Source organism: Chaetodon auriga, chromosome 19, assembly GCF_051107435.1.
Source record: "Chaetodon auriga isolate fChaAug3 chromosome 19, fChaAug3.hap1, whole genome shotgun sequence".
Classification (NCBI taxonomy): Eukaryota; Metazoa; Chordata; class Actinopteri; order Chaetodontiformes; family Chaetodontidae; genus Chaetodon; species Chaetodon auriga.
The window spans coordinates 19,220,247-19,238,301 of NC_135092.1; the positions used below are offsets into that span (position 1 = coordinate 19,220,247).

Sequence of the window (18,055 nt, forward strand, 5' to 3'; positions counted from 1 at the left end):
TGAGCTGGGCGGGACTTCCCATGCGGAAGTCAGTTCTGGGCAAAGATTTAAAGGGGAACCACAAACACCACCGCTCTTAAAAAAAAAAACAGCACACGTTTCTTTATACTTCAAGAAATACCGAAAGTTCAGTGTAAAGTGCAAAAAGCAAGTTATATTTATGCACGAGCAGCAGAGGAAGAAGATCTTTACTCCAGTTAAAAGCAGAAATACCACAGTGTAGAAATACTTTTACAGCTAAAGGTTTTTCATTCAATGTGAAAGCACAAAAGTAAAAGTACCGGCCCATTTCAGAAAAGTGTATATTATCTGGCTGGATTATAATTACTGATAACGAGTTCAGAATAATATCACAATAACTTGTTTAATTAAAGTTAAATAGTAACTAGAAGTTTGGAATAACAGAGGATGATGTGACACACTATGATACAATAACGGCACAATAAAGATGAACTGGTTCATCCTGTCACGAGCTTTAACTGTAAAAAAACAAACCACTCTGCACGGTCAGAAACAGGCTGAGGCTCAGGAATACTAACAAAGTGGTACTCAGATATTTTTACTTCAGTAAAAGCAGCAATACCCAAGTGCAGTAATACTCTGTTATGAGTAAAAGTCCTGCATTCAAAGCTTTATTTTAGAGTAAAGTACATCATATTTTTGGGTCGGAGTTAGTGACGCAGTAACGTGTTACTTTAATGCTGCAGCTGGTGAAGGTGGGGCTCATTTTAATGACTTTATGATCTTCTGGGCAGCTTGTCAACATGTCTTGTGTCAGGTTGTTTTGTGAAACAGCGTGACAGCAGATATTTCCACACTTCCTGGAAATGTCATGCTGAATGCCGGAACAAGGGCCGACTCGCCCGACAGTGTTTACTTTAATAACAAATAGCTATTCTTAACTTTTTCCATGCGATGGAATAAACACAGAAACGAGACTTTAAACAGACACTAACAGAAATGTCCGAATGTGATAACGAAGTAGAGCTATTGGACATTTCATTTTTGTTTGCAATTTTTTGGCCAGTTTCTTCTAAATCAATCTTAATCAATGCAAATACAGCCTGTTGAGATGCCTTTCCAGATCTGCTCACACTGTGCCAATCATCATTCAGACCCAGGAATATTTTGTCCACTAGGTGTCGCTCATGTCACATGTCTTTCTAACTGTCTTTTGTCTCTTTCTGCTCTTAACTGTCAGTCGGTGTTAAATCCCAGCTTCAAGTCTTCAATCCCAGGGACATTTTGTCCACCAGATGTCTCTCCTGTCACATCCACGAAGCAGCTGCTGCCATTATGAGTTTTTTTTTCTCTCCAACTAATCACTCCTCTCTGGGGAGCAATGTGCTGTAACATCCTTAATATGAAGCTACTGTAACTGTGTCATCTCTGTCTTCATAAAAAAAAAAAACAGTTGATGGGGAAAGAAACAGGATACGATCATGGAGCAGCTCTGATCACCACATGTGCACTACACAACAATAACCAACAAGATAATGACATTATAACCTCAAGGGCCCACTGAGGAGTTTAGTCACAGCCAAAAGTACCATCAGCGAGGACCACAGATGTGACTCACACAAGACGTCCGGGGATAAAATTGGACTTCCAGTTCCCGGCTACACCAACCAAAAACCACAATGCCTTTTTAATCCTATAGGACTGACACGGTGTCTGCGGCGTTCAGTGGTGAGTTTGCTGTGACTCAGACAAACATTATGGTGTTTCCTATATGAGATTGTTTTGTTTTGAATTATGGCTCCACAAAAGCATAACACAAACTTTTAATTTGAATTTTCTTTGGGCCCTGAACTCAGCGCTGGGTCTCGTTTAGTCGTTAATAAACAAGCTTGACCTACAACAGTGTAACCTTCCATCAGCTGCTGCACAGCGGTACTGCATCCAATGCTTTAAACTACTGCTTTGTACTTTGAACTCTAAGACTGTAAATATGGTACGTGGTTGCAAACTGCTGTGATAACAGAGAAGTCCACCCCCCCAAAAAAAAGTACAGATTTGTATTGCAGAACTTCTTCTTCTCACGACCCCTCAGATTTATCTTGTGACCCTTTGAAGGGACCCCGACCCCTATGTTGGGAACCACCTGACTAAACTATGGAACTGTATTTACTACTTTGACCACAAACAACAGGAACACTGTCAGTCTGTATCATATATTAATATCTCACGTACAGGGGCCATTTTTCTGTGGAATAACGAGTACCTTTGCTTTTGATACTTTACATTTTCACAGTATTTTTACTTTGTTGTATTGTTACTGTTACTAAAGTAAAAGATCTGAGTAGCCTGTAATCACAGCTGTCAGATGAGTCTCTTGGCCTGAAATGTTGTGGAGTAGCAGTGTGAAGTAATTTAAAGCTGAAATACTCAAGAAAACTGCCAGTTTTACTTATCAGTAAAAAATACTTTAATCTAAAGAATATAAACCAACTGTTGTTTGTTTGTGTGTGTGTGTGTGTGTGTGTGTGTGTGTGTGTGTGTGTGTGTGTATGTGTGTGTGTGTGTGTGTTTGTGTGTGTGTACACAGACCAACGTCCTCCACATATGAGCGCATACTCTCTGTCTCACTTCATTTCCTGCGAGAGGAGACGGTCCTCCCCCCTTCTGTCCGTAAACACACCCACTGATTTCAGCGAGAGAGGAGAGCAGGAGCGCAGGCGGAGGAGCGGCACTCGGGAGCGGAGCAGCAGCGCAGGAGGAACGCCTCCGAACATCTCATCCTTTACACTGAACGCACACACATACACACACATATATTTATAACTCACAGGACTGGAAGGAGAGGCAGTGAAGTGGGTTGTCAGAGGGAAACCGCCGCATCCTGACCGACTGATCCTCCAGCATTTCGGAAATAACCAAGGAGTTACACTCCCCGAGCGCAAGGCTTGCATCGTGGCTCTGTCAGAAGTGGCATGTTCGAGGGATACTGCGGACGCAATTGAACTCCTGCTTTCACCCAAAGAGGTAAATCTGACACTAAAGCTCACACTTTAAGATGATTGTAGCTCAGATAATAGACAATGTGTACTGACAGCTGCTGCGTCCGTTTGCGATCACCTGATGATGGAAAACTCCGGGCTGTGGGCAGGGAAAGCGCAGCGCTGAACAGGCTGCCGGACAAAAGGCTGTTGTTGGCATTCAGTCATGTCCACATGATGCTGTCGCTGTCATTTAACAGCACCTCGGTTGTGTCCCTTCTCTAAGATCACATCGTGCTCTCCTCCTGCGTCCTGTTCCTTGCACACTCAGGCGACATCAGGTGCCATGCGCCCTTCTCGCTGCTCTGAACTGATAAGCTGTATTTTCTAAGTGGCGGGGCTTTGGTTAAGCACAGGTAAGCCCGCTCAGATGTGTGTGGACAGCTGCTTTGAGACTGTAAATTGGATTGTGTTTAGATGAAGATTGATGCAGACACGCGGATCAATAGCTGCTGGCGCGTCCTGTGGTTCTGCATCTTGTTTCATTTTTCTGGCCATGTGGCAGATGCATAGAGCTGGCCCACATGAGCCTGGTGTTTACTTCTGAAGTCCCCCCCCCCCCCATCCTTCTTCCTGAGCCCATGGCTGACTGTGAACACCTGGCAATGATTTGAGAACAGACTGCAGCCAGCCAGGCCTCAGATAGAGTCCAGAAGCTGCCTTTTTACTGTGTGCTTTGTGAGTGTGGCATGTATGTGCTTTCCGGTTATGTGCCTGTGGATCTGTTTTCTGTGAGGGGATGAGGATGACAACTCTCACAGACTTCCAGCCAATCGCTCACACTGCTGGCATATTGTCCTCCTCTCAGGTCATGTTGGTTTAACAGAAAATAACCCGCGAGACCGAGAACAAATTGTGATACCATGAGCACTGATTGCGGATAATCAGAATATTAATGATTATTTTGGGGCTTCAACTACATTTCATTAGTTTTTGATTCATTGGTCAAACATTTAGTCTATGAAATGTTTAAAAAAAGTGTTGAAAAAATGTCAAGCGCAGCTTCCCAGAGCCCACAGTGACGCCCCTGAGCTGCTTGTTATGTCTGACCAACAGTCCAAAACCTAAAGGTAATCAGGTTACAGTGATATGTGGCAAAGAAAGGCAGCAAATCGTCACATTAGAGAAGCTGAAGGAGAGAATGTGGCACATTTCTTCACAAGCTAATGGATTCATGTCCCAGCTCCGATGTTTTATGCTGAAACAAGAGACTTTTATATTTGTGTTCGCCTGTTTTTGTTTGATAGTCTCGGTCAGATTATACAACAAACATGCAAATAACTCTCATGCAAACCAACAGCTCTCTTCATTGTAACATTAACTATGAGAAGCCAAGTCAAAGTGAATGCATGAGCTCATTAAGTACTCAGAAATATTATTTTATTCTTATACAAGTTCTATAAATTATATACAAATTGGCATTTATTGCATCTTAAAATCACCTGTAAAGGCGTCAGTCAGTGACCACCAGTTAGTTCTTATTGGCCAAAGTTGTCAAGATTCTAAGATCTAAACTTTGTCCAGAGTTTTCAATGATGGTCCACAAATTAATGTTCTTATGATTAACAGCCTCAGGGCTGCAGCTCACAGTCATCGATTATACGCAGCAAAGCATCACATCTCAGAAGCTGGAATCAGAGAACATTTGGCATTTTTGTTTTGATCAGTTATATAATTGCTGATTCATTTTCTGACGAGCCACTAATCGAATGTTTGAGGGCTAATCAGTAAAGGAAGTTTTGAGACGCTTGTGTCTGCCAGACAGTTGTCAGGGATTTCACAGCAGGACTTGTTCAGGATGTTTGTGGACACGCTGTAACCTGTTTACCGTCAGCGAGCAAATTAAAGTAATAATGTGATTTGAGTGGTTACATGGGGTCGCAGTAAATTGATTTGTCCAGTGATCTGTGTTTACGTGTGTTGGGTTAATGTCCAGAGGGACGTGTGGTGGTTTGCAGAGGACATTTTTACATTGCATAAAGCTAACAGGCTGCTTATGAGGGAGAACTGGAATATGGAAAACAAAAAACGTGTGCAAGAATCCATTAAAAACGTAATTTTAAACTTACTTACTCACTGGATTCTGCACATTTGGCATACAGTAATAAGTAAAAAATGCTTACTGGATAGTCGGGGACAAGCAAATTTATAACAAAGGACAAATTTCCATTTAAATTTAAATTTTCTGGATCTGCAGGCCCACTTGGTAATCCAGGCTTTATCCTTTAATATGCAAATGGCCTAAGTATCTGGTTTACTGCTCTTTGTTCGACTCTCCTGGACTCACTGTATGTATGAGTGAGCTCATTCAGCCGTCAAAACTTTGTTTGATAAAATGCAAAACGTAGATTACGCATGCAAAACACCTTCGGTAATTGTATGGGGCAGGGTGTAATTTAATGGGATAGTGGTAGGGGAATAAAACAGGAATGTACAAGCTGTGATTATCATAATTTTAGCATTGAATACATCATCAAAGGCAAATTAAGTAAAATTCAGAGTTATAACAAGAGCAAATGAAAGAGTAGGTAAGTAGAAAGCCGAGCAAGAACTTCAGACTTTTTAAAATTCTTGACTCAAGCTCTTATTTGGACGGCAGACCAAAATATTTGCCATTTCCTAGAACAAGACCATGCATTGCCTTGCCATTATCAAGATGAGAAAGGAGCTCGTTGAGTCATCTCAGAGAGGAAATGATTATACTCTGGAAGTCAAAGCATTGGCACAGAAACAGCAGATTGTTTGGTTAAAGGGCTGCAATGTGATGGCACGGACCTGTTATCAAGATTTCAGGTAACTGCTGCTCGTGGTGCAGAATTGTTTTTACTCTCAGACATAATTGTATTTTCACAGTCTCTCCTATGAGCAGGAAATATGAATAAGTGAATGCAAAACCTCTCCAATTTAGCACTTGGTTTATTATCGCCACTTGTTCAAATTAAGCCACTTACAACTTCCAGTTAGAAAACACGAGCTGCAGTATCAGTGCTGTGTGTGTGTGTGTGTGTGTGTGTGTGTGTGTGTGTGTGTGTGTGTGTGTGCGTAGGAGGTGACGTGCAGGTGAGAGAGCAGGCTAGGATATTCTCATTATAGCTGAGCCAGAGGCCAGAAGATGACGGGTTGCCAGTTGTGTCAGTGCTGGAATGCAATAAATCCTGCTGAACCAAGGTTGCAGTTGGTTTTGTGTTTCATCAAGTTGTGATAAATAATATTCTTCCACCTATTATTATTATGAAATATAACTCAGAGAGCTATGTATTTATTTTAATTTCATTTAAGTCCTCCCACGTATGTTACTAAGACCAGAGTGCACCTTAAAGCTGTGGGAACACCTGCGAAATGTTACTATTGTTTCACAGGGTGTTTATCCTTGTGGTTCATTCAGCCGTGTCACATTTATATGAGTCATATAGTTTCATTATTCAACCAGATTTTTCTCTGCTAAGTCATAGAGAATAGAATAAGCTCTGTGAGGCTGTGCTTTGTGGCGCTTTCAGCGAAGTGCTCACACGTTAACATGCTGACAATGGCCATGCTAACGTTATTATGTTCAGCGGGAGTAATGTTTACTGTGTTTAGCATATTAGTTAAGGGTGATAACATGCAAACATTTGCCAATTAGCACTGAAGGAAACATACAGCAGGTGTCAGTGGGAATTCAGTTAATTCAGCAGGTACCAGTTGAAAATTTAATGATGGTGCTGCATGAAAATTCAGGGGATCCCCAAAGTTATTAAAAATTCATCATGGGGGGAACATGAATGTTTGTACTGCATTTCATGGCAATCCAACCAGCGGCTCTTGAGACATTTCACGACAATCCACAAATGTCAACCTCATGGTGACACTAGACAAAAAGTCAGGAGAGTTATACGCTTCATCCTCTGGGCACCATGGGCATCATAAATTCATAAAAATCCATGCAATATTTGTTGAGATATTTCACTCTGGACCAGTGGGACAGAGGACTGTCTGACACCAACATCCCAAAAACATGAAACTTGTGCTGTCATATTGGCAGAGCAGGACAAAGTACCTGAAAACAAATGTATGCAGTACATTATGCTAACACATGCTGCAGGTTTTCCCCAGTGACGGCTGCAGCAAAACAGCCAACCTGGGTGAAAATAAAAACATTACACGGAGCAGCTGGTTCGGGGAGTTAGTTTAGCTGGAATTTAATCATGCCCCTGCAACGTCTCACAAGGAACAATACAGTTCTGTTGAAGCCGAAGCTGTGAGTGACACTTTTTCACCAGAAAGCCCCACTGGACTTTCATTTGTATGAGCAGAGTCCACACCCGATTGTCTATTCATGAGACAGCATTCTGAGGATTTTGGAGAAGATGATGCAACTGAAGGAAAATGGAAACTGTCTTCTCCTCTCTGCAGCTGGGTTGTGGAGGAGTCATTAATGACACCTGGAAACTTTTGAACCCTATAAGTCTGACAGTGATGGTTTACAAAAAAAAAAGAATAAAACCACCTGTAGGTTTGTAAAACATTTTCTCACGGAGAAACAATGGCAGCTTGACCTCAGTCACTTACAATGGATTACAATGTGGAAGCTTTCAGGTAAAAATAAGATCAGAACGTTCACACTTCCACAAAAATACAATATAGATAAAGATATTATGTCGTGTTATCACTCTCATAGCTCTGAAGCTCTGCAGGAAGTCAGTTATTCAGCTGTTTTCATACTCTTATGTCTTAAAAACTCATCACTGGAACCAGTTTTAACTGACAGATTTCAGCATCAGCTGTTTGCTCATGCCTGTTACGATACCAAAAATGCAGATTTAGGGTGGAGTATAATTGGTCTTGAGGTTTACTCTTAAGATTAAGCAATCGTCTGTCACTCATTAAGTTATTTGGAGTGACCTAGAGGAGAACTTCAAATGACTGCAAGTCTGGTCTAAGAATCTGACAGCTGTGGATTTACTGGGTCAGGCAGGGACTCTGCAAACAGAGCGAAGGAGGCGCTTGACATGTCTGGAAATTGGGTGGAAAGAAAGTGAGCTCTGAGCGAGGACAGGGCAAGGACAGCGAAGATGGGAGCGGGGACTTTCTGGAGGGGAGTGGAGTAAATTCTGTGCATTTCTCACAGGCTTAAAAGAGTCCTGCTGTCTCTTTCTTTGCTCTTTTCTTAAAGGGACTTACTTGTAAATCATGGTATCTCTAAAAAGGGGGATTAGTACTGCTTGGAGTTGAAAGTGGAAAAGCCTCCTGGAGAAGACAATTGTTATCTACTTGACCTTCATAACTCGCAGACGTATGCTGTTTTGCAACTTGTAATCACTGGATCTCTTGCTAAACGTCTCTCCGTCTCTTGGGAAGGATTACAGTGCTGTTAAAAACCGTACACATCATTCATCATCTGCAAAATGCAATATTTCAACATCGACATCACAGTGTGTGTGTGTGTATACAATAGTTATGGCGGAGAATACAATTTAATATGGGAAATTAGGCCCACTTTAATGCTTGATTGAAAACTGAAACAGCATCAGTCTGCTTTTCCCTGAATCTTAGAGACAAACAGTCTAGTCTCTCGGATAAACAACATAATTTAGCCTGATTTGGAGTGATTACACACTGCTCTTGCATACAAGCTAGCAAGCTTCTCATGCATATTTTGCATCTAACTTAAAAATGAGTGGACACGGTAAAACATGTTTATTGTTAGTGTATGTTTATTTGAAGATATTGTGAAATAATTTAGAATATTTGTTAAAAAAAAAAGATAGAAAGAAACACCTCCTTCATATTGGACAGATTGATGGTGGAAGAGGAGACTGGAGGAGTGGAGATCTTCAGTGAATTTAGATGGAGATTGAATGATAGAGGATCAATTCTCACTAATGACTTCACTCATGTTTCAAATTTTCATTTCTTTAACAGAGGACTTTCGTCTTGTTGTCTAACTGGCACATGAAACCCTTTTCTTGACTCAGAGCAAAAGAAATCATCCACAATCTGCAGTCCTCACTGTGACTCACACAGTCCATCAGCAAAACACTTTATAACCTTGGACGTTTTAATCGACTTTAAAAATGAAATGCATTAAAGAGAGATCTTTCTTTTCTTTTTCAGGATTCAATGAAAATGTCCGTGTGCGTCCATGAGAACCGGAAATCACGAGCCAGCACTGGCTCCATGAACATCTACCTGTTCCACAAGTCCTCCTATGCCGACAGTGTCCTCATGCACCTCAACTCTCTGCGGCAGCAACGGCTCTTCACAGATGTCCTGCTTCATGCCGGTAGCCGCTCCTTCCCCTGCCACCGCGCCGTACTGGCCGCCTGCAGCCGCTACTTTGAGGCCATGTTCAGCGGCGGGCTGAGGGAGAGCCAGGCCAGCGAGGTCGACTTCCGCGACTCCATCCACCCAGAGGTTTTAGAGCTGCTGCTGGATTATGCGTACTCGTCTCGTGTGGTCATCAATGAGGAGAACGCAGAGTCGCTATTAGAGGCCGGGGACATGCTCGAGTTTCAGGACATCCGGGATGCCTGTGCTGAATTCCTAGAGAGAAACCTTCACCCATCTAACTGCCTTGGCATGCTGTTGCTGTCCGACGCCCACCAGTGCACCAAGCTGTCAGAGCTCTCTTGGGGCATGTGCCTCAGCAACTTTCCTGCTATTTGCAAGACAGAGGACTTCCTCCAACTGCCCAAAGATATGGTGGTGCAGCTTTTGTCACATGAGGAGCTCGAGACAGAAGACGAGAGACTGGTTTATGAAGCTGCCCTCAACTGGATCAACTATGACCTGGAAAAGAGGCACTGCCATCTCCCAGAGCTCCTGAGAACGGTCCGCCTGGCCCTGCTGCCTGCCATCTTTCTCATGGAGAACGTATCTACAGAAGAGCTGATCAACACCCAGGCCAAGAGCAAGGAGCTGGTGGATGAAGCTATCCGCTGTAAGCTGAAGATCCTACAGAATGATGGTGTTGTCAACAGCCCGTGTGCCCGACCAAGAAAAACCAGCCATGCCCTCTTTCTTCTGGGAGGGCAGACTTTCATGTGTGACAAGTTGTACCTTGTGGACCAGAAAGCCAAAGAGATCATCCCCAAGGCTGACATCCCCAGCCCCAGGAAGGAGTTCAGCGCCTGTGCCATCGGATGTAAGGTGTACATCACTGGTGGGAGAGGCTCAGAGAATGGTGTGTCCAAAGATGTGTGGGTCTACGACACCGTCCACGAGGAATGGTCGAAGGCGGCACCCATGCTCATTGCGAGGTTTGGCCATGGTTCTGCGGAGCTGAAACACTGCCTCTACGTGGTGGGAGGTCACACAGCTGCAACTGGCTGCCTCCCGGCTTCTCCATCTGTGTCTCTCAAACAGGTGGAGCAGTTTGACCCAGTGGCGAACAAGTGGACCATGGTGGCTCCTTTGAGAGAGGGCGTGAGCAATGCAGCAGTGGTCAGCGTCAAACTCAAGCTCTTTGCCTTTGGAGGGACCAGCGTCACCCACGACAAGCTGCCCAAGGTGCAGTGCTACGATCCGCAGGAGAACCGATGGACTGTGCCAGCGTCATGCCCGCAGCCGTGGCGCTACACAGCTGCTGCCGTGCTGGGAAACCAGATCTTCGTCATGGGCGGGGATACAGAGTTCTCAGCCTGCTCGGCATATAAGTTCAGCAGTGAGACCTACCAGTGGACTAAAGTGGGCGATGTGACAGCCAAGCGGATGAGCTGCCAGGCTGTGGCGTCGGGGAACAAATTGTATGTAGTGGGTGGGTACTTCGGCACACAGCGGTGTAAAACTCTGGACTGCTATGACCCCACGCTGGATGCTTGGAACAGCATCACTACTGTGCCATACTCACTCATTCCCACTGCTTTCGTCAGCACCTGGAAACACCTGCCTGCTTGAGCCCCAAAAACCCTCTACCTGCACCCTTTCCATGAGGTGAGTTTGACCTCTCATTGTCTGTCTGAAAGGGGAATTCCACAGATTTTTCACATCAAATTATGTTTACAGGTCTCTGGGAGTACTCCTTCTCTTTTGTGGCTCCTGAGGGAAATATCTTAGAAATTGCTTCAAGTGATGTGTCCCTCGCCTGTTAGGCCTGAACACAAGTTAGAAAATGAAAAAAATGGTAGAAAGAAGTGAGCTTACCTGACCTCTGCAGCCCACTCCTCCTCCCTATTTCACGCTAGTGGCTCGAGGCTACATTAGCTGTTACTAGCATAACACACATCAGAGTCTCTGACTGGACTGTAGGCAGCTGAGTTGCATTATGGGTAACGTAGGTGCAATGTTTTGACATGGAAAAAGAATTTGCTCTTGTCATTCAGAGCTTAATAAAATATGTAACGACCCTTAAAATCTGGCAAAGACACATACTGAAGCAGCACATTTTCAATTTGGACAATATATGAACAGTTGCGGTAAATAAAAAGAAGTGCACATAAAGATAAGTAATTATACATATTAAGTATTAATCCATACACAAATAAAACACAAAGAAAGCGACTCCGAGGGGGAGAGGAAGGAGCACTAAAGGAGCGAGAGTGGAGCGGTGGGGGGATTGATAGGGGCTTGTGTGTGTTAGTTAAGTGAGTTATGTGGCTGTGGGGATGGGCCGAAGGACAGAGAGGGTAATTGAAAGAGAATAGGATACTTTTATTGCTCCTGTGGGGGAAATCCCTCTAAGAGGGAACCGGGGGTCTACCAATTAGACAAGCCACACACCAGCAGGCTACGACACCCCGACGAGGCTAATCCGCTCTCAGTCGCCTTCCTTTGATGAGGTTATGGTCTTTACGCTGGGTGAGAGGGAGGCAGCCGGCGACTCACGCAGTGTCGGAAACCATTCATCATCGGTTACAAGTAGAGGTGACGAAGAGAAGTGGCAGCAGGGGAAGTGAGGAGGGAGAGTTGTAGGGGCCAGGGAGCGTCAGCCCTGCCCCCCCCCCTCAGCCTACATCATCCTTGATGGTAGTGGTCTCCCTCTGAAAATTTCCAGTTGAACTCCATCTTCGTCTCCGTGGCCTCACTCTCACCCTGCTCTCCTGCTCTGATGATAAACAGGACAGACGTATGTGGAGCATGTGTAGTCAGCTGGCAAACCTGATCTTTCTGCATGCTGCAGGCTCACGATCACATCGCGTTGCACAATCCCTACACCCGACACTGATGCCCCCCACAAATACCCATGCAGGCAGTCCTTTTCATTTTGCTGTGAAATGGCTGTGGGCACTCAGCTCCTGAGAAAGCGCAGGAGAGCGGTGGAGTAACTCCCCAGCTGTCCAGCACAGGAAAGTCTCCTGTTTGATAATGCCAGGAAGCAGCTCAGAGCAGCTTCCCTGCTGCGACACTGTGATGTTCCTCCTCTCCACAGGATGAAATATTTTTTAAGACTTATTATTCCCTTTCTTTTCAGTGACTCATCTCTGAAAAGAAGAGACTAAACTGAAGGTTTTAACTATCTCTAAGCCAATGCTACACGGTGCTCAGTGAAGGATATAATCCTGCCACTAATTTAATACAGAATTTGTTTTTGGTGCGGCTGCCTGTCATGGCAACTGACAGTCTACTCACTGAACGCGGTGAAAAGACGAAATGTGGAAAAGAAGGCTGACTGTTAGCGAATGAAAGGGAAAGGAAGTATGTTAGACCTCACAGAAGGAGATTGTAGCTGTGAGAGAAAAAGGAAGTTCTCTCAGTTTTTCCCAGGGGAACAATTCTGACTCGTCTGAGACGCTTCCTTTTTAGATTTTTTTTTTTTCTCCCTGGAAAGCTTTTAGTTGGGGGCGAACTGACAAAATCAAATAATGCAGGATTTTGAACGGATGTTGAAAATGTCGGCACATTTTCAGGATGACTGTTGGTGATTTTAGATGTTTACAGTTTATTTACACAAAATGTTACAAGAAACTGGAACTGAGATGCAGCTTTTAGGCCATTTTAGGCCAAAGTCATCACGGTCATATCACCATATCAATATACATCCAAATAATCCAGATAATCCAAATAAACAAATGTCAATTACATACACTTTGGTGTAACGTGATCAGCTTCATCTGGTTTCCAGCCATGGCAGTGTGGAAATGGCTTCCAGCTAAAATAAAGAAGCATGGTGTGTGGCATGTGCACAGTTTCAAGGGACCCATTTGACATTAAATATGCATATTCACATGCTTGTTAAGAGTTAGCTGGGAAACCAATACAATTATTATGTCTGTATGCTAAAAATGAAGCTACAGCCAACAGCTTAGCTTAGCTTAGACTCCAGGGATTTACTACTCCTGTCTAAGAAATAGTCTGGGATGAAACACCCTGTAAAACCCCAATATGTTGTCACACTTTGATTTTTGTACAAGGTAAACAAAGTAGGTAAAATGTGCTAATTAGTCATTCCTGTACAGTGCAAGCGTGCGCTAGCATGTAGCTTAACAATGCACCAGTGCAGGGGGAAAAGTTAGCGCACTCCGTTGTTCAAACATCCTTGATTGATAAAATCAGGAATGCATTTCTCTAAATGCTAACATACAACAAACTGGAATCCATTGCTTGGCTGTTTTTCTGGATATCAAGTAAATTTACAAGATCATTGAAACCTCAAGGCCAATCAAGGCTTCATTAGCAACAAGCCATCTGTCTTTGAGCCAAAAGTAAGAAAGAAAGAGCTCTTCAGGGTTTACTAATTCACTCAACAACAACAGAGATAGATGGTTATATTACATTAACACACCGAGGGCTGCCAAGTAACCATCTGTGCCACACAGATAAGTACATATTAAGTAATACCTTTAAAAATGGAAGAAGTCAAAGTGAAATTCTGAGAGTAAAACACTCAGATATGAAAAGTGTAGTAAGCTGAGGGGGAGAAGAAGAAGCTTGACGGAGGCCAGACTGTACAGAGGAAACAGAGTGGGTGGATTTACCAGATCTATTAGTCTAGCAGGAGATACAGAGTGGCTACATCAGCAGTACTTTTGCAATGTAATATAGTAGCTCTTAAATTGTAGCCTTAAAGTCTTGGTCAGACGGTGTCAGAGGCGTGTTTTTATGGTGATTGTTGAGGCTGCAGTTTGTGCTGGTGTTGTATTGGATCATAGGGAGTAAAGAAAATGCAATTGAAGTCAACATCACAGCAAATTAGGGCCTCAAAACAGCTGAATATCAGCGCTGTTACATTGCATTGTATTGGCTTGAAACAGTTGAATTCATCCATCCTCTGTAAAGACGGAAAAACATCGCAGGAACTAAAATTTCCTGAAGGTTGTGATGTGATCCAGGAGCTTTATGGCTGTTTTCCTAGATGTGCATTATTTTCATTTGAAGCTTCTTTCGTGCCTCACATAATTGAAAAGTCACCTTTAAACTGTCAAGCGCTGCTCGCGTTCGGGCGTCTGCACGCGTCTTATTAGTCTGTTTAACGAGTTTTCCTTCTCCCTCCCTCAGATATCCCTGTTTTGCATCATCTACTGGACTCCAACTGTGAAGAAGCACACATCATCTTCCTCTAAAAAGAGACACTGAGCAGTGATGTACAGACGCCCGCATTCATCTTGATGTCGCAAAGGTGCAGATCTAGAAACGTACAGCTGGACACTTTACCGGAATGATGTCATTTCTCGTCTCCGAGAAGGAAGCTGAGGCACGCAGCGCAGTCGCTCACGCAAACAAACAAACCAAACAAACTGCTGCTTGTTATGTGAGGCACAGGCTCCAACCTTGTGTACATCTGGCATTTCCGGCTCGTGCTTTCCTGCTGCCATATGAGGACTGCAAAACATATCACACAAGCTGCTTTCTTCCCATTTAGTCATGACAGGCTTGTGAGGATGTGTATTGATGTTTTTTCCGCTATGATAAATAAGAAGAAAAAAATATACTCTTTTCATGGAGACTGCAATGTATAGCATGATGGATGTTCTATTTAGACGGAGGGAGGGAGAATGCGGTGACTGGCGTGCTAACGAACAGAACGCAGCTCAGTTTGACTGAGTATAGCTGATTTATAAAAGGCACAATGAAGGAGCAAGTCTCCCCCTTCTCTCCTCTAATAAGCTCTTTATGTTTGGCCCCTTGTATCTCTTTTTTTTCTTCCTTTGCAGACGTGCTTCTGACAGCTCTGACACAGAAACAAATCTTTGAGTGTTCCTCTTATGGAGGCTTTGGCAGTTCGCTGTCACTGCGAGCCACGAGGTGTTGATGACCAACGGCAGCTGAGGTTGAGGAGGATGGAGGGGATCTGTGCGTGGCCGGGGGGGAGGTGGGGTCGAGGTGCCTCGGGGTCAAGACCTTAGATGTTTGCTGTTTTTCAGCTGCGCATTAACACCCGCTGAGCGCCGGTGAACCAACCCACTGTACACAGGGGCGGTGTTCAGTGTTTGGTTAAACGCTGTCGCATTCACCTGCACACTTAATGCTGTAAAAGACCGGCTGTGCTTCTGTTATTCTGATAAAAGCAGCGGCTCGCTTGCTGAGTCATCGCTGAACCCTTTTTAGAGCATGTCCACTCATAGTGATTCAGTAAAACTGGCATGAACTCTTCTCTGTGGTCACAGAAATCTTGTCACCTTAACTTAAACTGAGAATTCATCAGTTTCTTGTTAAACTTGCTGCAATGTCGTCTTAATTTATATGACAATGATTGCTGTGTTATGTTAATATGTTTAATCCTATTTATTTCTTCTCTGCCTGCATTCTGGTGGGAATGTATGTTTGGGTTATGTCATGCATGGCCAGGTGTTGTGTTTTATTTGATCTCAGTCGGGCTGCATTTTGCACAATTCAGTCTTTCCCAGGAGGAGCTTGTTCTTTTTAAAGAGGCAGAGGTGCACCTCTCCCAGGGTTTTCATTTATGTCACGATGGAAGAGGAAGAACAGCTCGGATTACTGATGGTGTGACGCAGTTTAGGCCACAGGGTCGCTGCCCAAACAAGAAGACTGAACGGGTTTGGAAGAAATACTCACTTTACTCCTGATAGATTCTCTTTAAGCTGTAACGTGCATCCGAACTTGTCTTAAATGGTCCCATACTGAACCAACAAAACAAGGAGATTCGAACCATAAAACAGATAAGGCTGCTGGAAAGAGGCAGTGTGTGACCAAGTAACTATCAGGGACGTGGCAGTGTAACCCTGACATGGTTAAGAATGCGACCATCTTTGCAGCTGTCCTTGGGACAGCTGGAGGACTGTCACATGTGCTAACTTGTGCTCGTTTGGGTGTTAACCAACAGTTTCTTCACCATGAGGTCGAAAAAGAGATGAATCCAGTAAGCTGTGCATTGATAAGGGCAGACACCGCAGTGCTTTTCACCATAGTGTCAATGATGCACGTAAAAAAAAAAAAAACAAGAAAAAAAAACAAGCAAGTTCCTAAAGACCAAAAAGAGAGAATGTCTTAAACACTTGCATATGAAATACATGGTAACTCTAATCAGTGTTTTTGTCTGTATGTCTGTCCAAGTGACCTGAACATTGACGTTTTGCAATTGAACATTAATGGAATCATTGAATTTCAATGTAAGAGGTAATGTTTTGGTGGAATATGTATATATTTTTTTCAAATGTCCTCGTGAAACACGTCAGATCTGTGGGGGGAAGCCGGTGAACCGCTCTGCAAATTCCTGCTCAGCTCCTTAAGCCCCCTGAAAAGTCCATCCTTTTATTGGCAGTCTCAGCACTTCTATGGAGACCTTTGTGGCTCCATCATGTTGACCTCCTCCGACCACTGAACAGAGAGCCTCTGGCCCCACCAATCAGATAAGAGCGTTTCGTTCCCATTGAACCCGAGTTCCCCCAGCAACAGCGAGTAATGAATGCCCCTTCAATTTGCACCTAATTGCTGAGTGGCATTTCCCATTTCTGCTCTTGCCTTCCTCTTATCCTCTGTTTTTTCTGGCCATCCAGCTGGCTCAGATTGGAGCGCAGCATCTCGCTTCACATGATGATGTAAATTAGACATAGAAGAAAAAAAAAAAAAAAACACCGTCAGTGTGCGTCACTTTCCTTTTTTTTGTCATGTAAGAGTTTAATTTCTATTTTTTATGGCATTATTTTGTACATGTGATTTTTTTCACAATGTGAAATTCATGGCTAATAAACATAAGAGTTTTTTCCTCTTGACTGTAAAGCGTTGTGTCTTTGTCTTCTGTGGGCTGACAGTTTATTTGGCTGCACGTATTGATGTGATTTAGCAGAGAAAAGGCGCTCCAGCACAGCACAGGGCGCTTTCTCATTACTGCATGTTTCACATATTTAGGCAGCTTTGGAGTGAATGCAGCAGCCAAAGTGTCCTGAGGTATTTAAAGCAGTATATCATGCGTACAGCTTTTGTTCTGTGGAGGAGGGACTGAAATCATCTTATCTGTGCCTCTGGCTCCTGAGCTTCCTGCACACGAAGAGGCGAAACACAGCCAGATACTTTCCCTTTCTCTGTCAAGTCACCTTGGCAACAGCAACCTTTATCTGCAAACTGTGGGGGCTGGAGGAGAACATGAAATCTTAAAAAGCACCTCTCTCTCTCTCTCTCCATTCCCCTCCTCCCTCCCCTCCCTGGCCTGCCTCCCCTCTCGCTTCCTACGCCCCCTCTCACACTTTTCATCAGTGAAATGCATTGCAGAGCAGCTCGCCAGTTGTGCGTTCCCTGGTTTGTAACGAGTCTAACGTCCCATTAGTGAGCGACTGCAGAGCGCACGGCCTCTCGCTGCATTCCTCCGGCTCTGAGGAGTCCAGCTCTGCTCACTGTTTACATTCCTCGCCCTGACACGACTCCTGACCGGTGACACGAGGTTGAGAAACACCAGTTTTTCTGGATCCTGACCCTCATGCATTCACAAACAAAGCCTACGGGGGAGGGGGGAGCCTGAGAAATAAACAAGCATTGTTTTCGCTTTCACAGTATGTGCTGGCGTGTCATTGTGAGCTGTTATCAACGTTATTTGAAGACTGTTTAAGGATATTTAAAGTCACAATATGGTCGTTCTCAAGATCAGGCTGAGAGCCAGCCGAGAAAAAAGGGTCGACATTCAAGGTGAAATGTGGGAGCTCTGTGTGTGGGAGGCCCCTCAGTGCCCCCTGTGTGATCCAACAGTC

The 18,055-nt window shown here is 44.0% G+C and overlaps 1 protein-coding gene across 1 annotated transcript; it reads left to right on the top strand.

Moving 5' to 3' along the window:
* Positions 1-1,513: 1,513 nt before the first annotated feature.
* On the top strand, positions 1,514-17,093 carry enc1 (ectodermal-neural cortex 1). The gene is made up of 4 exons (XM_076758261.1): positions 1,514-1,689; positions 2,549-2,985; positions 9,093-10,910; positions 14,412-17,093. The coding sequence occupies exon 3, from the start codon at positions 9,099-9,101 to the stop codon at positions 10,872-10,874; it is 1,776 nt and encodes a 591-aa protein (XP_076614376.1). The 5' UTR covers positions 1,514-1,689; positions 2,549-2,985; positions 9,093-9,098; the 3' UTR covers positions 10,875-10,910; positions 14,412-17,093.
* The last annotated feature ends 962 nt before the right edge of the window (positions 17,094-18,055 follow it).

Excerpts from the sequence above, each read along its gene's own strand:
- enc1 (XM_076758261.1), top strand. The coding sequence starts at position 9,099 with ATGAAAATGTCCGTGTGCGTCCATGAGAACCGGAAATCACGAGCCAGC.